Source organism: Phocoena phocoena, chromosome 3 (genome assembly GCF_963924675.1).
Source record: "Phocoena phocoena chromosome 3, mPhoPho1.1, whole genome shotgun sequence".
NCBI classification, from domain to species: domain Eukaryota; kingdom Metazoa; phylum Chordata; class Mammalia; order Artiodactyla; family Phocoenidae; genus Phocoena; species Phocoena phocoena.
The window spans coordinates 110,342,387-110,370,277 of NC_089221.1; the positions used below are offsets into that span (position 1 = coordinate 110,342,387).

General features: G+C 46.8%; 1 protein-coding gene across 3 annotated transcripts in view; it reads right to left on the reverse strand.

Moving 5' to 3' along the window:
• Positions 1–436: 436 nt before the first annotated feature.
• Positions 437–27,891, reverse strand: part of P4HA2 (prolyl 4-hydroxylase subunit alpha 2) — a 41,118-nt gene continuing 13,663 nt past the window's right edge. Inside the window, exons 7-16 of one of the 3 annotated variants that reach the window (XM_065873327.1) lie at positions 24,600–24,839; positions 23,127–23,320; positions 22,173–22,349; positions 18,273–18,343; positions 17,937–18,036; positions 13,747–13,800; positions 13,245–13,304; positions 11,333–11,401; positions 10,844–10,940; positions 437–893 (exon numbers count right to left, since the gene is read on the reverse strand). In XM_065873327.1, coding sequence (XP_065729399.1) covers positions 823–893; positions 10,844–10,940; positions 11,333–11,401; positions 13,245–13,304; positions 13,747–13,800; positions 17,937–18,036; positions 18,273–18,343; positions 22,173–22,349; positions 23,127–23,320; positions 24,600–24,839 — 1,133 coding nt within the window. In that variant the 3' untranslated portion in view covers positions 437–822. Of the gene's footprint in view, positions 894–10,843; positions 10,941–11,332; positions 11,402–13,130; positions 13,197–13,244; positions 13,305–13,746; positions 13,801–17,936; positions 18,037–18,272; positions 18,344–22,172; positions 22,350–23,126; positions 23,321–24,599; positions 24,840–27,891 lie in introns of all 3 variants that reach the window. The other 2 variants (XM_065873326.1, XM_065873328.1) reach the window with 2 other exon arrangements.

A 27,891-nucleotide genomic window follows, 5' to 3' on the forward strand; every position in this document is an offset into this window, starting at 1 on the left:
TGGAGGGACTCACAGCAGGTCCTGAGGTATAAATTTGAAAATAATCTCTTCTCTAACCCAGGTGATGGTGACACGGGTGCTCGTGCTCACCTGCATATTCTTTAAACTGTACGTCTATGTATCACAAACAATTGTGTGTATATCTCAAATTTTTAAAGTTAGAAATTTCAAATTATAACAGCATCACAATCATGGACATACATGATCTCTATGTTCTCTGAGATGCAAGGAGGGACTGTGTCCCTTACTTTGCAGAAAGGACACTGAAGCTTAGAGAAAGAATAAGTGTTGAAACCTGGTCTAGAACCTAACTTCAGGTTTGCCACTCAAGTATTCATTACCTAGATTCTGCCTGTACAGATGCATAGGAAATGTTGAACTTGGTAAAAGCTCCCCGTCTTAAAAAAATACTCCAAATAAGGCTCTTTAAGGCTTCTAGCAGGGACATTTTATTTTTTGGTTAAAGCCACATTAATAGAAATTCCATAAAAACAAGCATGTAAACAAGGTATCAGAACTTTGGTTCACTGAAACATCTCACACCTAAAGCACCTGAGGTACAAAAACACCTTGCTAGGTACTAGACCACCTGACTCTGCTCCAACCCTACCCTTGCGGCCAGAGATAGCTGACAGGTGAGGCTGGGACCCAGGTCACCCAAATCACCCAGGACCTTCCCCAGGACCATCTCTGCTCCAGACAAACATTCTCGCCTCCAAAGAGCCGCCTGACAAAGGCTGGAAAGTAGAGGGGGGTCTGTCACGTTGAACTTGAAGACAACATGGGCTGTGGGGCCAGGGAGGTGAAGGGCAGAAAAGGATGTCATTCAACTTCTGTTGATCCACATGGCCTCAAGAACTCCTGTCCTCGTTCATGGAACCACTTATTGGAGACTGTGAACAGATAGAAAGTATGTTACAATCCTGTTGGTTCAGCAGCCAAAATTAATGATTCCTTCTTCATGACTCCTACACTGGGCCTGGGAATCAGACATGAGTTAGACTTGGTTTCGGGCATCAAGTTACTTATGAGCTGGTGAGAAAGAGAGATAATCGTACAAAACTCTGTCAGTGACACACGATACATGTGTGTAGGTTGCTATGGAAACAGAGCCAAAGGGCATCTAACCATGTGGGGGAAGAGGAAACCCCAGGGCTGGGACTCCCTGAATAGGAGTTATCCAGGGAAGAAGATGGACAGAACAGGTGGTTCCTATACCAAGGGGGTCTAGGAAGTGGGAACAGGATGAGAAAGACATCAAGGCATGATCCACACTGGTATGTGTCAAAGACCCCAACAAGTTTGATATTACTGGGATGTGGTGGGTGGGAACTCAAAGGTAAGAGACGAGGAAGTCTGTCAGGATTGTGGAGGGCCTGGATGTCAACCTCAGGAGCTCTGGGCCGGCAGATCAATCTTGTGTTCTGTGGGTAGCAGAGAAGCAGAGCTGATGCTAGCACTATCACCTAAAGTTGTGTCTTACATGTTCACAAACCACAATTTCACTTCTCAATATAGACTCTTTCATAATGAATGAAAAAACAAATTGCTTTTAATGTACTAATGAAGTCACAGTACTTTTAAAATACAATTAATAATAACTAATTTTTGTAAGTAATACACGAACTTAGTTGAAAAAATCAAATTGTTCTACAAGGCTTATAATGATAAATAGCAATCTCCTACCTACTCCTTCCCACCACCAATCCCCACTTCCCCTAACATTCAACTCTTGTTTCTTCTGATATTTATCCTCATTTTTCTAAAACATAATGTTATTTCTTGACTTCCAACTTTAGATCTTATATGTTGACAGTCTACCACAGAATATGGAGATTTGGAATTTTTTACACCACTCTTAAAATACATAGATCCCCCTCCCATCCCCCAATATAGTTAAATCACAAGTTCTAGTTAACTTAATATTCAGTATTTACATTATTATGTCATGTAAATATTACTCACACTTGAACTACCAAATAGATGATACAGCTCACCCTTGAACAACACGTTTGAACTGAGCAAGTCCACTTATATGCGGATTTTTTTCATTAGTAAATACTACAGTACTACATGATCCGCAATTGGCTGAATTTGAAAATGCAGAACCTTGGATATGGAGGAACCGTGCATATGGAGGGTCAACTATAAATGAGACACGGGGGCTTCCCTGGTGGCACAGTCGTTGAGAGTCCGCCTGCCGATGCAGGGGATATGGGCTCCGGCCCCGGTCCGGGAAGATCCCACATGCCGCGGAGCGGCTGGGCCCGTGAGCCATGGCCGCTGAGCCTGCGCGTCCGGAGCCTGTGCTCCGCAACGGGAGAGGCCACAACAGTGAGAGTACCGCGTACCGCCAAAAAAAAAAAAAGAGACACGGAATTTCAGCTGTGCAGAGGATCAGCACCCCTAACCCCTGCTTTGTTTTTTGGAGGGTTTTTTCAACATCTTTATTGGAGTATAACTGCTTTACAATGGTGTGTTAGTTTCTGCTTTATACCAAAGTGAATCAGCTATACATACATGTATATCCCCATACCTCTTCCCTCTTGTGTCTCCCTCCCTATCCCACACCCTAGGTGGTCACAAAGCACCGAGCTGATCTCCCTGTGCAATGTGGCTGCTTCCTACCAGCTATCAGTTTTACATTTGGTAGTGTATGTATATCCACGCCACTCTCTCACTTTGTCCCAGCTTACCATTCCCCCTCGCCATGGTCTCAAGTCCATTCTCCAGTAGGTCTGCATCTTTATTCCCATCCTGCCCCTAGGTTCCTCATGACCTTTTTTTTTTTTTTTAATTCCATATATATGTGTTAGCATACATTACTTGTTTTTCTCTTTCTGATTTACTTCACTCTGTATGACAGACTCTGGGTCCATCCACCTCACTACAAATAACTCAATTTCGTTTCTTTTTCTGGCAGACTAATATTCTATTGTATATATGTGCCACATTTTCTTTATCCATTCATCAATGGACACTGAGGTTGCTTCCATGTCCTGGCTATTGTAAATAAAGCTGCAATGAACATTGTGTTACATGACTCTTTTTGAATTATGGCTTTCTCGGGTATATGCCCAGTAGTGGGATTGCTGGGTCGTATGGTAGTTCTATTTTTAGTTTTTTAAGGAACCTCCACACTGTTCTCCATAGTGGCTGTATCAATTTACATTCCCACTAACAGTGCAAGAGGGTTCCCTTTAGAGGGTTCCCTTTTCTCCAGCATTTATTGTTTGTAGATTTTCTGATGATGGCCATTCTGACTGTATGACGTGATATCTCATTGTAGTTTGGATTTCCATTTCTCTAATGATTAATGATGTTGAGCATTCTTTCATGTGTTTGTTGGCAATCTGTATATCTTCTTTGGAGAAATGTCTATTTAGGTCTTCTGCCCATTTTTGGATTGGGTTGTTCGTTTCTTTAGATATTGAGCTGCATGCACTGCTTGTAAATTTTGGAGATTAATCCTTTGTCAGTTGCTTCATTTGCAAATATTTTCTCCCATGCTGAAGGTTGTGTTTTCATCTTGTTTATGGTTTCCTTTGCTGTACAAAAGCTTTTAAGTTTCATTAGGTCTCATTTATTTTTGTTTTTATTTCCATTTCTCTAGGAGGTGGGTCAAAAAGGATCTTGCTGTGATTTATGTCATAGAGTGTTCTGCCTGTTTTCCTCTAAGAGTTTGATAGTTTCTGGCCTTACATTTAGGTCTTTAATCCATTTTGAGCTTATTTTTGTGTATGGTATTAGGGAGTGATCTAATCTCATACATTTACATGTACCTGTCCAGATTTCCCAGCACCACTTATTGAAGAGGCTGTCTTTAATCTGTTGTATATTCTTGCCTCCTTTATCAAAAATAAGGTGACCATATGTGCGTGGGTTTACTTCGGGGCTTTCTATCCTGTTCCATTGATCGATATTTCTGTTTTTGTGCAAGTACCATAATGTCTTGATTACTGTAGCTTGGTAGTATAGTCTGAAGTCCAACAGCCTGATTCCTCCAGCTCCGTTTTTCTTTCTCAAGATTGCTTGGGCAATTTGGGGTCTTTTGTGTTTCCATACAAATTGTGAAATTTTTTGTTCTAGTTCTGTGAAAAATGCCACTGGCAGTTTGACAGGGATTGCATTGGATCTGTAGATTGATTTGGGTAGTATAGTCATTTTCACAATGTTCATTCTTCCAATCCAAGAACATGGTATATCTCTCCATCTGTTGGTATCATCTTTAACTTTTTTCATCAGTATCTTATAGTTTTCTGCATACAGGTCTTTTGTCTCCTTAGGTAGGTTTATTTCTAGGTATTTTATTTTTTTTGTTGCAATGGTAAATGGGAGTGTTTCCTTAATTTCACTTTCAGATTTTTCATCATTAGTGTATAGGAATGCAAGAGATTCTGTGCATTAATTTTGTATCCTGCTACTTTACCAAATTCATTGATTATCTCTAGTAGTTTTCTGGTAGCATCTTTAGGATTCTCTATGTATAGTAACAAGTCATCTGCAAACAGTGACAGCTTTACTTCTTCTTTTCTGATTTGGATTTCTTTTACTTCTTTTTTTTCTCTGATTGCCGTGGCTAAAACTCCACAACAATTTTGAATAATAGTGGTGAGTGTGGGCAGCGTTGTATTGTTCCTGATCTTAGTGGAAATGCTTTGTTTTTCAACACTGAGGACAATGTTGGCTGTGGGTTTGTCATATATGGCCTCTATTATTTGAGGTAAGCTCCCTCTATGCCTACTTTCTGGAGGGTTTTTATCATAAATGTGAGTTGAATTTTGTCAAAAGCTTTTTCTGCATCTATTGAGGTGTTCATATGGTTTTTATTCTTCAATTTGTTAATATGGTGTATCCCATTGATTGATTCATGTATACTGAAGAATCCTTACATTCTTGGGATAAACCCCACTTGATCATGGTGTATGATCCTTTTAATGTGCTGTTGGATTCTGTTTGGTAGTATTTTGTTGAGGATTTTTTCATCTATGTTCATCAGTGATATTAGCCTGTAGTTTTCTTTGTGACATCTTTGGTTTTGGTATCAGGGTGATGGTGGCCTCGCAGAATGAGTTTGGGAGTGTTCCTCCCTCTGCTATATTTTGGAAGAGTTTGAGAAGGATAGGTGTTAGTTCTTCTTTAAATGTTTGAGAGAATTCGCCTTTGAAGCCATCTGGTCCTGGGCTTTTGTTTGTTGGAAGATTTTTAATCACAGTCTCAATTTCAGTGCTTGTGATCAGTCTGTTTATATTTCTTCCTGGTTCAGTCTTGGAAGGTTGTGCATTTCTAAGAATTTGTCCATTTCTTCAAGGTTGTCCATTTTATTGGCATAGAGTTGCTTGTAGTAATCTCTCATGACACTTTGTATTTCTGCAGTATTAGTTGTTACTTCTCCTTTTTAATTTCTATTGATTTGAATCTTCTCCCTTTTTTTCTGGATGAGTCTACCTAACAGTTTATCAATTTTGTTTATCTTCTCAAAGAATCAGCTTTTAGTTTTATTGATCTTTGCTATCGTTTCCTTCATTTCTTTTTCATTTATTTCTGATCTGATCTTTATGATTTCTTTCCTTATGCTAACTTTGGGGGGGTTTTGTTCTTCTTTCTCTACTTGCTTTAGGTGTAAGGTTAGGTTGTTTATTTGAGCTGTTTCCTATTTCTTAAGGTAGGATTGTATTGCTATAAACTTCCCTCTTAGAACTGCTTTTGCTGCATCCTACAGGATTTGGGTCGTCATGTTTTTATTGTCATTTGTTTCTAGGTAATTTTTGATTTCCCCTTTGATCTCTTCAGTGATCTCTTGGTTATTAAGTAGTGTACTGTTCAGCCTCCATGTGTTTGTAATTTTGACAGATTTTTTCCTGTAAATGATATCTAGTCTCAGAGTGTGGTGGTTGGAAAAGATACTTGATACGATTTCAATTTTCTTAAATTTACCAAAGCTTGATTTGTGACCCAAGATATGATCTATACTGTAGAATGTTCCATGAGCACTTGAGGAGAAAGTGTATTCTGTTGTTTTTGGATGGAAGGTCCTATAAATATCAATTAAGTCCATCTCGTTTAATGTATCATTTGAAGCTTGTGTTTCCTTATTTATTTTCATTTTGGATGATCTGTTCATTGGTGAAAGTGGGTTGTTAAAGTCCCCTATGATGACTGTGTTACTGTCGATTTCCCCTTTTATGGCTGTTAGTATTTGCCTTATTTATTGAGGTGCTCCTATGTTGAGTGCATAAATATTTACAATTGTTATATCTTCTTCTTGGATTGATCCCTTGATCATTATGTAGTGTCCTTCTTTGTCTCCTTGTTTTAAAGTCTATTTTGTCTGATATGAGTATTGCTACTCCAGCTTTCTTTTGATTTCCATTTGCATGGAATATCTTATTCCATCCCCTCACTTTCAGTCTGTATGTGTCCCTAGGTCTGAAGTGGGTCTCTTGTAGACAGCAGATACATGGGTCTTGTCTTTGTATCTATTCAGCCAGTCTATGTCTTTTGGTTGGGGCATTTAACCCATTTACATTTATGGTAATTATTGATATGTATGTTCCTATTCCCATTTTTCTTAATTGTTTTGGGTTTGTTATTGTAGGTCTTTTCCTTCTCTTGTGTTTCTTGCCTAGAGAAGTTCCTTTAGCATTTGTTGTAGAGCTGGTTTGGTGGTGCTGAATTCTCTTAGCTTTTGCTTGTCTGTAAAGGTTTTAAGTTCTCCATCAAATATGATGAGATCCTTGCTGGGTAATCTTGGTTGTAGGTTTTTCCCTTTCATCACTTTAAATATGTCCTGCCACTCCCTTCTGGCTTGCAGAGTTTCTGCTGAAATATCAGCTGTTAACCATATGGGGATTCCCTTGTATGTTATTTGTTGTTTTTCCCTTGCTGCTTTTAATATGTTTTCTTTGCATTTAATTTTTTTTTTTTTTTTTTTTTTTTTGCGGTATGCGGGCCTCTCACTGTTGTGGCCGCTCCAGCTGCGGAGCACAGGCTCCAGACACGCAGGCTCAGCGGCCATGGCTCACGGGCCCAGCTGCTCCGCAGCATGTGGGATCTTCCTGGACCGGGGCACGAACCCGTGTCCCCTGCATCGGCAGGCAGACTCTCAACCACTGCGCCACCGGGGAAGCCCTGTATTTAATTTTTGACAGTTTGATTAATATGTGTCTTAACGTGTTTCTCCTTGGATTTATCCTGTATGGGACTCTCTGTGCTTCCCGGACTTGATTAACTATTTCCTTTCCCATATTAGGGAAGTTTTTCAACTATAATCTCTTCAGATATTTTCTCAGTGCCTTTCTTTTTCTCTATTTCTTCTGGGACCCCTATAATTTGAATGTTGGTGCAGTTAATGTTGTCCCAGATGTATCAGAGGTCTCTGAGACTGTCCTCAATTGTTTTCATTCTTTTTTTTAATTCTGCTCTGCAGTAGCTATTTCCACTATTTTATCTTCCAGGTCACTTATCCATTCTTCTGCCTCAGTTATTCTGCTATTGGTTCCTTCTAGATAGTTTTTAGTTTCATTTAATGTGTCATTCATCATTTGTTTACTCTTTAGTTCTTCTAGGTCCTTGTTAAACGTTTCTTGTATTTTCTCCATTCTACTTCCAAGATTTTGGGTCATCTTTACTATCATTAGTCTGAATTCTTTTTCAGGTAGACTGCCAATTTCCTCTTCATTTGTTTGGTCTGGTAGGTTTTTACCTTGCTCCTTCATCTGCTGTGTGTTTCTCTGTCTTCTCATTTTGCTTAACTTACTGTGTTTAGGGTCTCCTTTTCTCAGGCTGCAGGTTTGTAGTTCCCATTGTTTTTGGTGTTTGTCCCCAGTGGCTAACGTAGGTTCAGTGGGCTGTGTAGGCTTCCTGGTGGAGGGGACTAGTGCCTGTGTTCTGATGGATGAGGCTGGATCTTGTCTTTCTGGTGGGCCGGTCCGCGTCTGGTGGTGTGTTTTGCGGTGTCTGTGACCTTATTATGATTTTAGGCAGTGTCTCTGCTAATGGGTGGGGTTGTGTTCCTGTCTTGCTGGCTGTTTTGCATAGGGTGTCCAGCACTGTAGCTTGCTGGTTGTTGTGTGGAGCTGGGTCTTGGCGTTGAGATGGAGATTTCTGGGAGATTTTCACCATTTGATATTACATGGAGCTGGGAGATCTCTGATGGACCAATGTCCTGAACTCGGCTCTCCCACCTCAGAGGCACAGGCCTGACACCCAGCCGGAGCACAAAGACCCTGTCATCCACATGGCTCAGAAAAAAGGGGAGAAAAAAAGAAAGAAAGGAAATAATAATAATAATAAAATAGAATAAAGTTATTAAAATAAAAAATAGGTATTAAAAATTTTTTTTAAATTTAAAAATAAAAAAGAGAGCAACCAAACCAAAAAACGAATCCACCAATGATAACAAGCGCTAAAATCTATACTAAAAAGAAAAAAAAAACAGACAGAACCCTAGGACAAATGGTAAAAGCAAAGCTATACAGACAAAATCACACACAGAAGCATACACATACACACTCAGAAAAAGAGAAAAAGGAAAAATGTATCGTTGCTCCCAAAGTCCACTGCCTCAATTTGGGATGATTTGTTGTCTATTCAGGTATTCCATAGATGCAGGGTACATCAAGTTGATTGTGGAGATTTAATCCACTGCTCCTGAGGCTGCTGGGAGAGATTTCCCTTTCTCTTCATTGTTCACACAGCTCCTGGGGTTCAGCTTTGGATTGGGCGCTGCCTTTGCGTGTAGGTGGCCTGAGGCCATCTGTTCCCCACTCAGACAGGATGGGATTGAAGTATCAGCTGATAAGGGCGCTCTGGCTCACCCAGGCCGGGGGGGAGGGAGGGGTACAGAATGCTGGGCAAGCCTGCGGTGGCAGATGCCAGCATGACGTTGCACCAGCATGAGGCACGCCGTGTGTTCTCCCAGGGATGCTGTCCCTGGATCATGGGACCCTGGCAGTGGTGTGCTGCACAGGCTCCCAGGAAGGGAGGTGTGGATAGTGACCTGTGCTTGCACACAGGCTTCTTGGTGGCTGCAGCAGCAGGCTTAGTGTCTCATGCCCGTCTCTGGGGTCCGCACTGATAGCCACTGCTCACGCCCGTCTCTGGAGCTCCTTTAAGCAGCACTCTTAATCCCCTCTCCTTGCGTACCACGAAACAAAGAGGCAAGAAAAAGTCTCTTGCCTCTTCAGCACCTCCAGACCTTTTCCCGGACTCCCTCCCGGCTAGCTGTGGCACACTAACCCCCTTCAGGCTGTGTTCACGCAGCCAACCCCAGTCCTCTCCCTGGGGTCTGACCCCCGAAGCCCGAGCCTCAGCTCCCAGCTCCCACACCCCCACCCCCTGGTGGGTGAGCAGACACGCCTCTCGGGCTGTTGAGTGCTGGCTGGCATCAATCCTCCGTGCAGGAATCTCTCTGCTTTGCCCTCTGCACCCCTGTTGCTGCGCTCTCCTCCGTGGCTCTGAAGCTTCCCCCCTCCACCACCCATGAAGGGGCTTCCTACTGTGTGGAAACCTTTCCTCCTTCACAGCTCCCTCCCACTAGTGCAGGTCCCATCTCTCTTGTTTTGTCTCTGTTTTTTCTTTTTTCTTTTGCCCTACCCAGGTATGTAGGGAGTTTCTTGCCTTTTGGGAGGTCTGAGTTCTTCTGCCAGCGTTCAGTAGGTGTTCTATAGGGGTTGTTCCACGTGTAGATGTATTTCTGATGTATTTGTGGGGAGGAAGGTGATCTCCACATCTTACTCTTCTGCCATCTTTTTTTCTTTTTGCTGGCTGCGTTGGGTCTTCATTGCTCCGCACGGGCTTTTCTCTACTTGCGGCGAGCAGGGGCTCCTTTTCGTTGTAGTGTGTGGGTTTCTCATTGCAGTGGCTTCTCTTGTTGCAGAGCACAGGCTCTAAGCACATGGGCTTCTGTAGTTGTGGCTCATGGGCTCTAGAGCGCAAGCTCAGTAGTCGTGGTGCACGGGCTTAGGTGCTCCGCGGCATGTGGGATCTTCCCAGACCAGGGCCCAAACCCGTGTTCCCTGCATTGGCAGGCGGATTCTTAACCACTGCGTCACCATGGAAGCCCTCTTCTGCCATCTTGAAGCTCCTCCCCTGCTTTGTTCAAGGGTCAACTGTACTTATATTTGCTTTCTTGTACAACTTTTTCTTTTCTCGTTTTCTTTTTCATTTGCTTAATTTTCTCTGAACCTATCACTCTTTATCCCCATAACTCTCCAAGAGGACTATAAACTTATCTCTTTGTGATCCCTTCCTGTCACATCCTGCTTCAAGCCTCTCTATGACTCACCACAGCTGCTTCCAGAATAAAGCTCAACTTCAGCCTCCACAGTTTGGTCCCAGACTTGAGCCTCATCTCTTGGCCCCTGTGCCACGAGCCTCCCCTTGCACAACAGACAAAGGCAGCCAGCCCCCACACCTATGATGCTGGTTTTAGCCTGTGCCTTGTTCCACGTGGGTTTTGCTTGCCTGGGACACCCTCTCCTCTCTGTTTCCAGTTCTCCCCCACTGCAACCTCAGAACCCTTGCCAGAGTCCACTTTTCTGGGGAGCCCTCCTGGACCTACGATGCTTATGTAGCTATTCTTCCTTGGGGCTTCCTTAGCTCTCTACGCACCTCTGGGAGTGTTCCCAACCAGCTGTCTTGGCACATAACTAGCTGAGTGGACAGCAACATGGCTGGGTGGGACTACCTGTTAGCAAGAAAAAACAAAAACAAAAAACCAAATCTCAAAAAGGGAGACAGTCTTGGCTTTGTGAAAATTTAGCAGCAACTGTCTCCCAGCTCAGAGTCTCAGGCTGACCACTAGAGCCCAGAGGCCAACACCACACCTTAAGCCACTCACCCCACTTGCAGCCCACAAGCACGGGGCAGGCAGCATGTCTCGTTCGGTAGTCACCTTCCCCGCTCCGCAGGAGGTTGTACCAGAATACAGCCGTACCCTGGAAAGAGAAGCCCTGTCATACAACACCCTTAGATATTGGGCTCAAGGATCTGACCCCGAGTACCAAAGAGCCCTCCCTGAGTAGAAACACCCTAACTTTCCCATGTCCAGGGGCACAGGGCTTTGGGACTCCAGTACAGAGAAGCTCCCCAGAAAGCACCTACCCTTCACGGTAGCGTGGATGTTTGGAATCCCACCTGGCCCTGAAGGGACTTCCCTCTCCATCCCATCTCGCCAGATGGAAGCTGAGACCACAGGTCAGGGTTCAGGCAGGAAGGGGCTAAGGCCCCTCAAAGTGATATTCAAGCAGGCCAGAGAATGGGACTAGGAGACATGGATGAGGTCTGAGTTCTGCACTTCAACTTTTGACCCACAAGAACCAGAACTTACCTTCTTAGGCCAAAGTGCAGCCCCCAGATCAGGAAAGACAGTGGCACCACCAGCTTCCACATCGCTCATCTGGGAATACAAGGCATAGAGCTTGGCCCTTCTACTCAATGCTCTCAGAGCAACTGAGCCACCAAGGACATGACAAAGTATGCAGATCACCCTCCTCTGAGCATGAACAACTCCACCACCAGCCCTTTGGCCAAGAAAGGCTCTTCCCACACCCTGCCCCTCCCTAAACCCTGTTTAATCTGTGTGGTTCATCAGGACAGTCTCCATGCCATGGAGAGATGTAGGCCTGCAGGATACCCATATCTTGGCTGTCCTCAAGTGGGAAAAATCTGAGTCTGTACTGGGAAAATGCCTGACTGACCCCACCCCCTTTATCCTTATCCAGGCTGGCCTGCCTAAGCCACTGTGCTCTGTGAGCTTCCCTGACCAGGAGCTCCCTGCAGCTTCTAACACCATCTGTGGTCCCAACTATGGATTCTGTTTCTCTGGCTTGAGTAACGTGCAGCTCTAGTCAGACCCTCACCTTCCCAGAACAGCTACCGTCCCCAGGGCCAGCTAGGGCACTGTGTCTCCAGAAGGCCTGCTTTCTCCCACAGTAAAACCTCAAACTAAATGGAACACAATATCCACAGTAGCAAGGCTGCACTCATGCCCACAGAGCGTGCCTCAGCTCATGCCCAAAGCGCCACTTCTTTCTCATCTGTCTCTTACTTCAAATTTTTTGCCTGTAATGTAATCAAACGTGGAGCTAAAATATTTCCACAGGACACATACCAGACAGACTGAAAGGCACCCAACAGACATATGGTAAATGAATAAGATGAAAACCCCTGATGGCTTCCCACCAGAGTGGGCTGAAGGTCCTGGCAGTCTCACCAGCCTCTCCCTCTAGCCACCCCAGATTAATGCACTATCTCTGAGACCCACAACCCTTTTTTTCTTTTTCCAACATCCCAATCTCCTTCCCTCTTCCAGGTCTCCACACATTCTCTTCTCTACCAGAAATCACGTTCCACCAATTAATTTCCACTCAATCTTCAAGTCTCAACCGACATGTTACTTCCCAAGGTAGGCCCTCTCTGAACCCCAACTCTGCACTACTTCTTCAAAGCACTTATCACTATGGTAACTAAACAATTACCTCTCCTATGTTTAAAAGTAAGTCTTTCATATTAGGACCGTAAGCCTAAGAGAGACCACAAATGTCCTGCTCACCAGCATGTTCACGGCAGTCCCCAGCACATAATAACCACATGATAAAAACTTAAACGAGACACCAAAGGGAAAAGTGGACACAGGTTTCTGTCTCTAAGTTACTTGACAGCTTCTATGCCTCTCTAGACCTGGCTGTCTCAGCAGAGGGGAGAGGAAACTGTTCCTTGTGTGAGAGGTAAACCCAACAGCCTGTGGCTGGAGTACAGGCAGCAGGTGGCAGGCAGGCCACTGAGCTCTGGGGAAACGAAGGCAGCTTCATCTAAGAGCACTTCCAAGCTACCTCCTCACTCTGCTGCCAAGCAGGGAACCCTCCAGGACACCCATCCCAAAAGTCCAGACTAGCTGTGGGCCATCTAATAGGAGCCAGGGATGTAAAAGTCACAGGGGTTGGGGGAAGCACACAAATGGGAACAAAGGGCAACTCTCTACTCCAGCCAAGAAGGGTGCTGAGGGCCAGAAGGGCCCAGCCATCAAGCAACAGCTGGTGGTATCAGCTCTGACAGGAGTGGATATAAGAGAGCACTCTGGACCCAGGCTCCCCTTAAGGCCCATACACTGCACGCGTCATACTCACGTAGTTTAAGAACGTGGCCACACGATTCCCCGTCCCTAAACGCTTGAAAGCATCTTGCTCATCCTTCTATAAAATTAAGTGAGAGTAAACAGTGGGCCTGTACCCAATACTTACATAGTTAAGAAACGTCGCTAACCTATTTCCCTCCGTTTTGAGGCCGCTGTCAAAAGGTCGCTGCAATAGACAACAACTTTCACCCGAGTTTGCAACTGACTTCACCCACCACCCACAGGACTGGGGCCAAAAAGGTCAAGGGAAGGTACTAAGTATGTGTTCCATATATTGGCCTGGACCAGGGGCCAAGGCTGCAAAGGAAACCCTGGCCAGGCATGGGGGAGAGGGGGCAGGAACAGCTTTCACAGAGACCTAGTGAGGTCCTCTGCTTTAGAGTCAGGGCAAAGAATGGCAGGCTTGGGCCAGGGGGACTACTCCTGACCTCACAGGGGAAACAGCTGGGCTGCACTTGGCTCTGGACTTGGGCTTCTCCAGCAACTAAGAGGGGGCCCTGGTGAGGCAGGGGGGGCCTGATGTGAAGGCCACAGTGCTCCTAAAAGCTCCAGCCTTCTCAAACCAGCTACAGCAGAGCCCTTGAAAGCACCTGTGATTTGGGCCTTACCCTAGAGAAGTCAAAGTGTGGTTCGTATTGTCCTCCCATTCCATAATTAGCAACCTGGTGGGAAATAACAGCATTGGACTGTTAGCAGCATGAACCACCCTGAAGCAGCCCATCTCCCTAGGTAACAACCAGATCCCCAAGAGCAACCTCTCTAAGGAGCGTAACTATCCCCTGCCAGTACGGGCAGAACAAATGTTGCAAAAAGGTCTACAGCTGTGTTCAAGAGGAAGGGTGCAGCACAAATGTGGTTTCCCAAAAAGGAAAAGATGGGCAAGCTGCAGATGACCACTGTGGAGAAGCTCCAGCCCTTCAGGGCAGCAGCAGAGGGAGCCCTCCTTGAGGCAGGCCCTGGCCTGGGCCCTGATTATTTGGAAGATAATGAGATGGTAATCCAGAAGAATGCCAACAACAAACTCAGGATTGGGGTTTTTTTTAATACTAGTTTGGAAGCTACTCAGTGCCTGGCAGTGCTCCTGCCACCTCTGTCACCATGCCCCAGAAGCTCTTCTTGGTCAGTCTGAATAGGACAAACAAATCCCACTCCATCTCACAGTGGTACACTGCACAGAGTAATTCTGCATCCAAGTGAAGCAGCAGGGAGTGGGCGGCTGGCTGCAGGGGGACCAAAACTGCTGCTCTACCTCAGTGCCCCCAGTGGAAGCCTGGACCTGGAATAGGGCCTGAGCCACCTCAGGTGCCACTAATTGGATTAGAAATCATAAATGCTTTTATGAACAGCTTATCAGCACAATATAAGTCCTAAATCACAATGGTTATTTTAGCTTCAGTAGCTAGATGAGAGATGAAGTTCAAGACAAAATACAGAATCTGACATGAAAGCTGATGTACCAAATGGTACCACCAATGTCCATCTGGGAACACTTGGCTACTGTATCTTAATGAAACCATACACACCTTTGGAGTTCAAATATTAGTCCTCAGAAAATTGATTTTGTATATCCGTTTTGGCAATTCTAACAGGTGAAAGATGCTGCAAAACTGGCAATAATGGCGACCCATGGACATGAGGGAGAGAGAGGAAGGGTGAGCTTTACAAGAGAGAAAATCCTCCTCTTGGAGTGAAAAACAGTATTTATCAAATGTGATGAAATGTGGATTTTTGGCAGCATGATTTTTCCGTGTCCAAAAAAATTAAAATGTTGATATGAAGAATCAGAATCAGTGAGAAAATATGCTGTCATATACTGCTTTAGCCTTCAAGTTTCCCACACCAGGGGCTTCCCTGGCGGTGCAGTGGTTAAGAATCCACCTGCCAATGCAGGGGACACAGGTTTGAGCCCTGGTCAGGGAAGATCCCACATGCCGTGGAACAACTAAGCCCACGCGCCACAACTACTGAGCCCGTGCGCCTAGACCCCGTGCTCCGCAACAAGAGAAGCCACCGCAATGAGAAGCCCGTGCACCGCAACCAAGAGTAGCCCCTGCTTGCAGCAACTAGAGAAAAAGCCCGCACCCAGCAACGAAGACCCAACGAGGCCAAAAATACATAAATTTATTTTTTTAACAATTAAAAAAAAAAAAAGATTCCCACACCAAAAATAGCTAGAAATCCTATCAACAGTGCAAGGAGGCCTAGTGCAAGGTCAGCAGGTGACCCTAAGCCTGGAGGTTCATCTAAGCAGGGAAGTTCTAGAGCAGTTGATGAAGTGACATTACAAATGCTTTTTCTTTGGATCCACTATAGTCGAGAACTTGAAGAAAATTGTAAACATGACTGTGATCAATTTGCCAGTGCACTCAGGAAAATTCAGTTGCTGCCTGTTGTTGGAGCAGCAGGGTATGACTGCATTTTCCAACACTCCCACTTGTTGGATGGAGTGCTTAAACTTTCACTACCTGGGGATAATGAAAGAAGCTGTATTGTTAACAGCTGGCTCATCTTTTAACAGTTTTGGGAATCACATTTGATCATGGTGCTAAAGCTATTATACCTATACTATTTTAATACTGTCCCCAAATAGTACAAGTGTCACGGGAACTTCTGGATGTGCAGCCTTCAGAATCACCATCTGGGAAAACTCCGGGCCACAGACCCATACCTTTAATAACAATCAAAACTGATTCCTGGGAGGAGGTATTCATTTGTTACAAAAGTAGAAGAATCAGTCCTTTGAAAAATGTGGGTATTCATGATACTGAGGTCAGAATGAAGGGGAAAAAATGGTTAGAAATCACTTATTTGGTGAGGCTGACACATCTAGTCAGAAGTGTCTTCAATCTTCAAGAATTCTGGCAATGTAGCATCTCTTCCACTCTTAGGCCCTCATCCAATTCAAAAGAAAGCCTCTTTTACCCTTTCTTCCAAATAATCTATAGCAAACACATCAACTTCAGATGATAGAGTGTCAATATATAGCATAAAAACCAGTTCATTTCCAGAAGCCTGTAGGGACCCTGGTGAGAAGGCTGTTGCTGGTGCCTAGGCATGTATCACACTGCGTGGAATGTGGAATGAGCACAGACAGGTACTGAAACCCAGGTTCCTATCCTCAGACCATGTAGGATCAAATGTTTCAACAATGCTGGCTGGCAAAGAAAATGCCAAGACAGTTCCTAGAGAATGAAAGCAAACAAAAATGGTGTCTCAACCTCCTGGCAGCTGTGGTCTTCTTCCAGAAGAGCCCTGACCACAAAAGCCCCTCCACTGGAGTTGCGGCATTCAGATCCCATTCATCAATTGAGTTACAACATGACAAGATATCAGTTAAGATGAAGCCAGGGTTGTGGCAGAGAAGCCAGTCCAAGCACGAAGCTGCTGTCTTCTGGGGTTGCGTGTGAGATAGGGTTCAGAGGGTGCAGCCAGGAGAGCAACAGGGGCACAGGTCCTGTATACTCTTTTCAGCCTCTTGGTCCAGGGTACAGAATCAGCAACCAAGAAGAACATCATGCTCAGTAAGGGCCACAGCAGTCCTAACACTGGCTCTGATATGCAGTGGTAGATGTCTTAACAACAACAAAGCTGCTCCAGGAAGATATGAATCACAACTACGCCAACAGGGATGCACCCAGGGCATGGAGAGCCCCTATCGCTCTTGAAATGGTGGTGTTCTCACACGTAAGAGGAAAGTGGGAGATGTGGCAGAAGTCTTCTCTTGATGTGCTTGTCTGCAGAACTTACCCAAAAATTAGGCTTACAAACTCAACACTAAGTTGAGTTGAAATGAAAAAATTATATTAAAATTTCACAGGACTGTAAGATAATCAGCATGTTTTTAAAAACTCTGGTGGACTTCACATAAATTCATAAGGATGACCTTCAAAATTGGTTCTGATTGCTGACACAGCTATGGGGGAGGGGGGCCGGAAATGAGTGCTGATTTGCTTGTATGTGTCCAGGCAAAAGTTCAGAGAATCTTCTCCAAGTGATCTCAGTTCAGTATTCTACTGAAGAGCCATGGTTGATCAGGTAAAGTGTGATATTCTTAAATACACGGGAACTCTGGCCAAACAGACAGATCCAGGGGGCTCAAGAAAAATGCCACTGAAACTTCTCTGGCAGTGTCTCAGATTGTCATTTTACAGCAGAACCCAGAAGTTGGGATGTTCAGAAGGGAGTGTGGCCAGTACTGATTTGAACTCAACAGAACAGACAACACATTAGTAGCAGCTTTACCCAAAATTTTCAGCATGGTGCTACCATGTTTCTTCACAATCACCTCTGAAACAAAAAACAGGAGGCCAGGGTCCCAAGGGGGTACTTAGAAAGGAGCATTCCACCTTCACCAGCCAACCAGTCCAGGCCTCTCAATGCTGCCAATGTATTACAGAACACTTTACCTCCAAGTGCATTTGACTATGACTCAGAACCATGACCTATGAAGATATTTATAGCTCTTAGAGGTGTCCCTGAAACAACTCAGGATTTCAGCTTCTGTAGTCAAGAAGACATAAATGGGGCTGCCATGCCCACCAATGATCCCTAGCTCTGAGTATGATACTTGGGCACACAAAAGACATTCAGTTGACATTTGTTCAATGCTAATTGTTGAATGCCAGTGGGCATACTTAATTCTGGCTTCCCAACACGAGGCCACTCCATACTCATAGCATTCTGCAGTCCTACAGTTTACTGGGCAAGCCTCCCTATGTCTGGCCCTGAGCACCCTGGAAGAACATCTAGCTAGAAATACTCCCTTCCCAACTCCAGGGCTGCCAGAAACAAGCCATACCTGCAACAATTCTGCAGTCTTTACTGTTAGGCCTGTGATGTGCTGCATCCGAAGATTCACCCGAGCCACAACAGGGTCATCCTCCTCCTCCAGCCAGGAGCTAAGCCAAAACAAGAGGGAGAGAAAGGAAGGTGGGGAAGGCAGGTTTCGATGAGGTTCTGCACTCTCTCCCCAGCATCAGGGCCAGCACTAACAGGCAGCACGGGGTGAGTGCTCCATGTAGGGGAAGTGCCAGCAGGGAGGACAAGCCAAGCCACCCTCCCTTCAATAGGAACTGGGAGGCCCAGGAGTTGGGGCTTGAGCAGCCACCCCGCCACCACCATCACCTTTGCTAACCTTTTGGAAACTCTGTAGCTGGCAACAGTGAGAACACCTGTCTTGGGATCACGAACAGTGGCTCGTGCAAGCTGGAAGGCAGGAAGGAAGGGCAGACTTATCATTCTTTGCCTTGAGTATTTTTTTCTTGGAGAGACTGGGACCTGATCTGTCAATCAGGCCAGTGCGGGAAGGAGCTCTGCAGTCAGTGGCTCTAGCCAAGGCCCCATGATCCTGCAAGCCAGGCCAGGGCAGTGGTCTGGGGAATCCAAATTCCTGCTCTATCAGACCCTGGCCACTACCCTGCTTGGCTGCTGCCTGCCCCTGCTCCCTGCCAGGTCCATGCTGTCTGCAGAATTATGCCTATGGAGTCTGCTTTGTCCATCTGCCCATCTGCCTGGACAGCCCCTTTCTCACCAGGCCCACCCACCACACCTTCCTGCACCTGGCTGCTCCTACCACACTCAGACTGTGTTGCCATCCCTGAGCCTCAATCTTGCATGCTCCTCTCAACGTGGTCAACTACACTGTCCTTGGGAACCTCAGCGGCCTTCTCTGCCCGGAAACCTACCCAAACACTCTCCTACTGCACCAGCCCACGCTGGCCTCCCACTGCTGCAAGGAACAAAAAAAGAAGGCACAGTTTTCACTACCTTGGGAGGCCTGCAAGGTCAGATGATAGAATAGGAAAGGAATCTACAAGGTGCAATAAGTAAACTGCTGCCTGGAAGCCACCTCCACATACTCACTCATATACACACACACACACACACACACACACACGCACACACACAGCCCACCTCACCTACCTCATATCCCCCCCAGTCTCCACAGACTGGTGCAGTGATACTCCCAGGAAGGACCTGCTGCCTGGAGCCAGACCCCAGTGCTTCGGCTGTGGACTGTCCTAATGAGTGCTTACTATGTGCCTGGCACTGCTGGGTGACTAAGACATGGCCGCTGCCCTCATACAACTCAGTCAAGTGGGGAAGGCAGAAAACTAGCTGGGTAATCACAGCACAGCATGGTAGGTGCTGGGAGAGGGGAAGCTCAATGTCTGTGGGAGCTCAGTCTACAGGGTCAAGAATGGTTTCCTACGGGGGGACCACCTAGCTGAGATCTGAAGGGTAAGTAGGAGTTAGCAGGGTGGGAGAACATTACAGGAACAGGGAAAGAACAGCGATGCAGACGTCCAGAGGTGAAAATGGATGTGGCACTATGACTGTGGGTTAGAACTCAGAGCAAAGAGATGAGAATAGGCTGAGGAGGCAAGTGGGGGTTGGGCTGGATGCAACCTATGACCAATGAGAAGCAGGGAAGGCTTTATGCAGGGGAGGGACACCACAATCTGAATGTAAGAAGGATCACTGTGGAGACATCATGGAGGGCTGGCTAAGGAGGCCAGTGAGGATGTAAGGGAGAGGTCAGGGCAAGAGGTGGCAGAACGGATGGAGGGGGTGGATGGACTAGAAGACTGGCCAGGAGGTGAGATCAACCAACCTGGACACGAGCTGCTGCAGCACATTCTGGTAAGATGGCACTGCACCCAGAGCAGAGAGCTTCCCTGAGATCGTATCTACGGTTCTTTCCTGATGACAACTGCAGCTGCAGCTAGACCCCATCCAAACATGTGAGCCGCAGCACTGGCCTGACACCCACAGGGAGGCTCTGGGCAGCTGGGGCTCTGCTCCCAGGGATAGACAGGGCTATTTTGAAAGCAGACCAGAGACTCACAGGCAGCTGCCAGGCATTCCCCACAGGACAAGTTAAGCTCATGGGCCCTACTTCAAAGCCAGCATAGCATCTGTCCCTCACAGGCTCCGGAAAGGAGAGGTCAGCTTGTAATAGCCAACATGTTTGGCTCTTCACATGGCTTCTGTTCAAAGACAAATTTTCCCAACACGCTCCTCCCTGCCCACACTGCCCAGCCACACCCATGTGCACACATGCACCCAACATCAACGCACACACACACAGAGATGTTTTAGTGCTTTGGTCGGAGAGACAAGGGAGAACTCTCTCAGGAGGTTATGGCACAACAGTGCCTCTCTCACCTGACAGCCAAGAAAGCAGCTTTCTTTCCTGGAGGAATCTGGAGCTGGTCCAGGGAATGGAAGCTGGGGGGCAGGGGGCGAGGTGTCTCTGGTCCCCATTCCCCACACACACTGGCTAGACCGTCCCCCAGTGACATCAATGACACTAAGAACTGACTCTGAGCCGTAGATGTCCTAGTATCTCAAGCCAAGGCTGTTCCAAGATACAGTCCAGGGCCTAGGATAGGAACCTATTTTAGATCTCTCCAGGAGTGCTGGGCCTCCTGGCCTCTACAATTCTATTAGGAGCAGAGCAATAGAGGATCTCCAGCTAAATCCTCCCTTCTAATCACCAGTGATAGGAGAAGGATGGGGATATGGCAGAAAGTAGTTCTCTTTGAAAGATGTCAAAAAGGAAAAATCTTTTATGAACTAGAAATAGAAGAATAATTTTATAACATGATGAATATATACAAAACCAACAGCCAACTGCATACTTAGCAATGAAATACCAAAAGAATTTCCATGAAATTCAGGAACAAGACAAAGATTCCTATTGTAAAAATGCTCTAGAAGCTCTGGGCAGTTCAAGAAGACAACAAAAACAAAAGAACTATAACTATTAGGATGGAGAAAACAAAATTTTTCTTATTTGCAGATGCTAATACTATCTGGACAACCCAAGATAATTAGCTAAAATCCAAATGAAGAATAAAGTGAGTTCAACAAGTAGCTGTGATCTGCACCATGTCTGTTTCCTTGCAGGTAAAATGAAGATGATGACAGAGCCTGCTAAATAGACATAGCAGTTAACATATGTTAAGGACTTAGAAGAGGGCCTGCCAGGACTTCCCTGGTGGTGCAGTGCTTAAGAATCCGCCTGCCAATGCAGGGGACACGGGTTTGAGCCCTGGTCCGGGAAGATCCCACATGCCGCGGAGCAACTAAGCCCGTGTGCCACAACTACTGAGCCTGTGCTCTAGAGCCCGTGAGCCACAACTACTGAGCCCATGTGCCACAACTACTGAGCCCACGTGCCTAGAGCCCGTGCTCCACAGCAAGAGAAGCCACTGCAATGAGAAGACCGTGCACCTCAAAAGAGTAGACCCCGCTCACCACAACTAGAGAAAGCCCGCACACAGCAACGAAGACCCAACGCAGCCAAAAATAAAATAAAATAAATAAATTTACCAAAAAAAAAAACCAGGGCCTGCCACACTTCTCAACTCAGTAAACATTAGCTATTACTATGAAATATATTTTTACAATCAATAGTTTAGTATATAATAGTAAACTAATTTAATAATGTAACCAGTAAAAACATAATGACGAAAGAAACAGTTTTTTATGAAGTTACAATAACAAAAAAAAAAAAACACTGCCTAGGAATAAATTTAACAAGAAAAGTGCAGGGCTTAGGTGAAGAACAATTTTAAAGATATGAATAAATAGAGAGACCCAGAGTGCTCTTGGATGAGAAGACTCAATACTGTAGAGATGTTCGTGCTCCTCCAAGTCAATCACTTCTTTGCAATCCTAATCAGGAGACCCACAGGACCCAGCTTGGCAGTGCCCCAAGGCATAACTTCCTAAAAACTAGCCCACACACCAGCCCCCAACACAGTGAGGTGAGGTGACACTTCTCACTGTGGGCCTGCCCTGCTTCCAGTGTGCCCTTCTATCACAGCCCTTGTCTGTCCATACTGGTTCCCTCAATTTTCTTCCCCCACTGGACTATGAACGCTCAAGGTCAAATTGAGTCTGTAGTACCTTAGTACCCAACAGTGGACTCATGCAAGACATAAGCAAAGGCCAGCCGGGTAAGCAACTAAACTGCCCCATGGTACCAGGAGTGAGTGGCCCAAGAAGGAACTGCAGAGACACCTACTTTGGGTTTTGCAATTTCCTTGATCCTCTCGATTTCCTCGTCAGACATGACATCGTAGTACCTGACGATGTGTGGACTGTCCCACTCATCCTCCTCTTTGAAAGGGGCGATGAGCAGCTGTGGCGTCCCGTTGCCATGGTGGTACCTACAGAAAAGCCTCTTCTGCCTTCGGGGTGTCTGGGGAGCACAAAGCAACAAGCCCTGAACTGAGTGAGTCCTAACCCTCAGTCCGAGGCTAGCTGGCTGCAGACCACACACCCCATGTCCAGCAGCCGCTCCCTCCCGCCTCACCAGAGAAGAAAACAAAAGCCCCTCAGTTTGACTGGCATGAAATGATACCCCACAAATCATGCAATGTTTCTTCCCTCCCAAGAATACCTCATGTTGACAAGTCCTGTAGCAGGGTGTAATCCCTGGTCCCTCTCACAGAGATGTGAGTAGGTCAGGAGGGCTAGGGCCAGGGAGAAGTCTTTCTAGACAGAGGAGCCAGTGGGAGCCAAGCAGACATGGGCATGGAGAAGACCGAGAGATTGTCTCACACCTGAGCCTCCTTGAGGAAGCACTGGGGTCCAAGGGCTCTCAAAGGCCAGTGATACCCCACACCAAACTCTAGCAACTGCCTGGTCTTTGCTAGAGATCATGACTTCAGGGGAGGCCCAAGGCACATCCACACTCATGGCTTTCTTCAGAATAGTGAGTCAAGTAGAAGCTGCCCTGTTGGGGTGGTGAGGGGAGCTCAGTAATAACTTAGAGGATTGAAACTCTGCCTGGGACATCAGGGAAGACAAGTCTCCTGTCCTATACCTCAGAGCACACCCACGTGTCAGCCTCAGCAGATGCTACCAAGAATTGAGAAAACTACCTACAGACAGAGGAACATCTTCCTCAGATCTGCGTGTCCAGAGCCAAAGTCTAGGTCCACAGCCTGGGCCCTGACCCATCCACGTGTCTCACCAGTTTGACACCCTCCCCACGACAGAGGCTCTCGTAGATATCCCTCTCGGGCAGGTAGTCCACAGGCCTCTCATATATGCCTTCCTGGGGTGCTAGCTCAGCTTCTGTGTGATTCAATAACATTTTTTCTCTTTCTTCCTCCAACAACCGTTCAAAGTAGCGCAGATTCCCTCCAGCTCGTTCATGGCTTGGGTCTAGAAAAAGCAAAGAAGAAGCAAAAGGAAACCACAAACATCTGTTAGATCATTTAGAGAAATTATTCTGTAAGTGGTTTTCTCTCCCAGCAGCTCACTCGCACGCAGCATTCTGCCTTCCACAGCACCTAAGCACAGTTCACTGGTCGTAGAGGAAAGGCCAACAGAGGTTCTCCCTACTCTGGTCAGAGATGAGAAAGGAGCAACAAGAGCGGGGCGCAGGGGACGCTTAGCCACCAACGCGGCTCTCCTCCGGACTCCCTGGAAGTCCCAAGGACACAGGTCCAGAGAAGCAGGTCAGAGTTCTGCCTCCTCCTCCCCACTTGGCTGTGTGCTAGTTACAGCCGTCCCCTAGAGTACATCCACTACTGGTGACATCACATGCTGGCCACAGCTAGAAGGCAGGCTGAAACACCGGCGGCAAGAAAGGCCACATGACATTCCCACAGCTTTGTCCTGTGGGCCTCACAACAAGAAGGAGCAAGCTTGGCAGGATTCTGTGCTACCCCTCAGATGAGGAAACTGCGGCCCAAAGATGTTAGAGATTAAGGTTAGGTTATTCAGAAGAGGAATCCAGGTGTCCTGACTCCCTGTACAAGGCTCTTACTAACACTACAGAGTCCAAAGAAGCTCTCTTCCCACATCCGTCTTACAGACATTCACACTAGCTGGTCTCAGACCCAAAGCCCATGAAAAGGAGCAGTGAAAGGAAGTCTTTGCTGGTCTGTGAAATCTCAGACTATGATATCCCATATATTAGTAAGAGGTGGAACAAATGGGTTCTTAAGACACAGTGCTTTTGATCCCCTTCAGTCTAACCCCACAGGACAACTGAAATCACCAAAGCCATGGCAAGTCCACCAGTTAGACCTCAGGGCTCTAACAGGTCAAGTCACTGTCACTGCAGCAACCCTGAAATACAGCTTGCCTCTCAAGCTATTCCGGACGCAGTATAGGCTCCACCCTACATAGCAGCAGATGCACTGAAGCACTGGATTTCTATTTAGAAATGGACTAGGAATCCATGTGTAGGGCCACGGGTGCCATAGGCCTGAGTGTATCCATCAGTGATTGGGCAAGGGCTAAGCCAGAACTACAGTGGGTAAAGAGCTAGCTGGCAGCTGAACTGGGCCTGAAAGCAGCAAAGCATTAGTCAGTGGCTAGGCGGCAGGTCAGACTGGCTCAGTTCCTGGAGAGCAGTCAGGTAGTGGCCAGCAGGGTGACCAGTTCCCCTGCTACCTCCCCCTCTGCATCCGACCTTCCCCTAGAACCTCCTTACCAAGGGAGAGCAGTCTGCGGGTGAGCTCCAGGGCACGGTGCAGGTCACCCAACTGGAAGACGGCATAGCTCAGATAGTCCAGCACCTGGGCCTTGGATGTGGTGGCCTCCTCCCCTGCATCAAGCTGCTTCAGCACCTGTTCCATCCACAGCACTGTGTGGTAATAGTCTCCTTCATTGTAGGCCGAGCGGCCCATCCCAAAGCAGTCGTCCACACTCAGCACTGCCTGATACTTGGTTCCTGCAGCAGGAGAGGCAAATAGTCAGGCTCAAAGAGCCTCTGGGTTAGGGAGAAAGATTCCCCCATTGAGGGAGCCCGGGTCCCTGGGTGGGGGGCATCAGCCCAGCAGAGCCCCACCAGAATTTCAGACCACACACCTCCAAGGGCCATTAGTACGGAAAGCACAGCCAGGCTGGCCCTGCCTCGGGCTGGGGTGCACAGCCTACCTCCTAACTTCAGACTCCCCAAGTGGGAAGGGTCCTTTGTTACGGAAGAGCCAAGGAAGCCCAAGGAATAGTGTTCAGGAAAGTATAAAGGCCCTGTGAGCCACATGGCAGATGTCTATGCGGCAGCTGGCCATTTGAGACTGGAAGTCAGAAAAATAAGTTAAATATAAAAAAACAGAACTTAGGTGGCAGGTAAAGCCATGGATGAAGATAATCGCTTCCAGAAATAGTGTCAGGAAAGAGTAGAGAAGGTGGCTGAGGCCAGGGCCCCAGAGACCACCTATACAGAAAGGACAGAGTGAATTACACTGAGAAGGAAACAGAAGCAGGAGTGATGTGGCAGATGCCAAGGGAGACCAAGAGATAAGACTGCAGTGCCAGATTTGACCACTAGGTGGTGGGGCCCTTGGTGAAGATCAATTCAGCAGGTCCTGTGACCACAGGTCATCTGCTGTTGGCTCAGCGCTGGAAAGTGACCATGAAGAGAGTTTCAAGTCAAAAAGGAGATGTGGTGTGTAAGCTATGGGGAGATGCAGGGTTTAGGCTGTGACCCTCCCTGGAAAGCAAGGGAGTTTCCCTACAACCCCATCAAGAGCAGCCTAGGCATGGCTGACATGGAAGAGTTGCCTCAAAGCAGGCTCTTGCTGCCTGATGTCCAAGATGTCCAGGATGAAACCCCTGATGCAATGTGTTGGCTGCTTCAGAGACCAAGGGTTGCTCGCCATGATGGCTCAGGAACAGACAATGTGGGACAGGAAAATGGGGAGAGTAAACACAAGACAGAGTTAGTAGGCAGACCACAGATTGGGGTGGGGAGGTCCTTGAGTCCCTGTTCACTCTCCACGTACCTCCACAGATCTCTGGCTCTGTAGGCCGAGGGACTGAACACTGATGGAGGCAGTATAACACAGCTGAGTGAGCTGGACAAAACAGGGTCTGTGTGGGCCTAACTATGGCACCCCACAATGGTGTGACTATGGACAAGTTACGTAGCCCCTCTGATTCTTAGTCCCTTACCTCTAAATAGAGATAATACCATCAGTTTTAGAGGACTTGCGCCAAGAATTCAACAAGACGACATATGAAAGTGTCTCCTATGATTCCCCAGAGTGGTAATAATCAGTAGCTATTATCAACATGTCTCACAGATACCAAGAATGTCAAGAATGGCTCCCAGACACTCAGCATCCTTCCCAGAAGCCAACTGGAAAGTCTGCTCCCTAGAGAGTGCTCCCTGGAGAATGCCAGCAGAGCTGATAGCTGAAGGGCAATCCCATGTGATGAAACCCAGCTGAAGGGGGTAAAGGTATTCCTGCAGAGGTTGTGGGATGAACAAAGAAGCTGAGCAGTGGCAAAGCTTAGTACAACAGACAAGGAAGCCAGGGAGATAGTACCACACAGGACCACAAAAACCACACATTAAGAGGAATTTGGTTTAGCCCTAAAAGTTAAGCACCGTGATCAGGAACTCATGTAAAAAGATATGTGCTTAAGACCACATGGACGATGATTTTAAGGAGTGAGCTGGAGGTATACAATAAATTAGAATAATATTTCAATAATCCAGTTGAGAAAGAAGTGACCATGAGGCTGGAGTCAGGGCCTCCAAGTACAAAAGACATTGTAGGGAGGTAGAATCCAGAGCAGCCAGTGGATGGAGTGCTTTTTGCTGATGTAAGGAGGAAAGACAGTAGACAGTTCAAAAAGGGATGAGGATTTCAGTTTGGGACACGTGAATTTTAAGGAGCCCAAGGAACATCCAAGTAGAGATGTCCCACAGCCATTTGCCTGCACTGGTTGAAAGCTCAGAAGACAAGCCCTTACAGGGAACACAGATCTGGATGTCATCCATGTACAGGTGATACCTCAAGTGATGGAAATGGCTGGGCTCACTTGGAGAAGGTGCTTAGGGAGACACCAGGTAGGGGTCGCATCCTGGGGAACAACTCCCATCCACCCCTCACTTCCCCTCCAGGATATGCACGGGTCTGTTAACTGAATGTAAAAGGTCAATGCCTGGCTCTCTCTTCCCACCAACCATCCTCACAGCTACAGGGTGAAAATATCCTGCAGGTGCCCCAAGCCACCTTCTCTCTCTGGCCTCGTGGCCTGGCTTGGTCCAAAATCTGACTGAGTGAGGATAAAGGAGAAGTCTACACTCCTTCCTGTTGGCTCACCGGACTCCTCAGTACCAAGGCTCCAGGCCCTGACCAGCCGGCAACACAGTGCATCCCTCCCCCTCACCGTGATTCCCTCTGCTGTGCCTCCTACAGGGTCCCCACGGGTGAGGTGGCATCCAAGGTCTAATGGAGTCTAACTGAATCCCTGGGTTTATTGGCCTTTAATAGCCCCCAAACCCCAACACGTCTTCTTATAAACATACTGAGGCAGACAACCGAATTGAAAAGGGGCCTATAAAAAAATGAGAGGAGCCAAAAGAGAAACAGCCAAGATCAGTGCCCCAGCATTCAAAGAAGGGGAAACTATCAGGAAGAATGGGGCAATCAGTGTGCCAAATGCTGCTGAAAAGCTAAAGAACATTCTGCCTGAAACCTGTCTACTGGCTTTACCAGCCAAGTGGCCACTGGTGACCTTGCAGGGGCAGGATTGGCCAATGGGGGGGAAAGATGCCAGACTTTGCGTGTTCAAGAGGACATAGGAACCAAGGAAGTAGAGAAAGAGTGTGGATGACTCTCCACCTGCCTAGCCAGGAGGGAGAAGAGATCAGTCAGCAGCAGAGACTCAAAAGGGCCTTGGATCCTGAGGGAGTGGTTTGTTAGATAAGCAAGAACAGAGCATGTGGAGAAGAGTCCAGAGAGGTGGACACAGAATGAACAGGGGCAGAG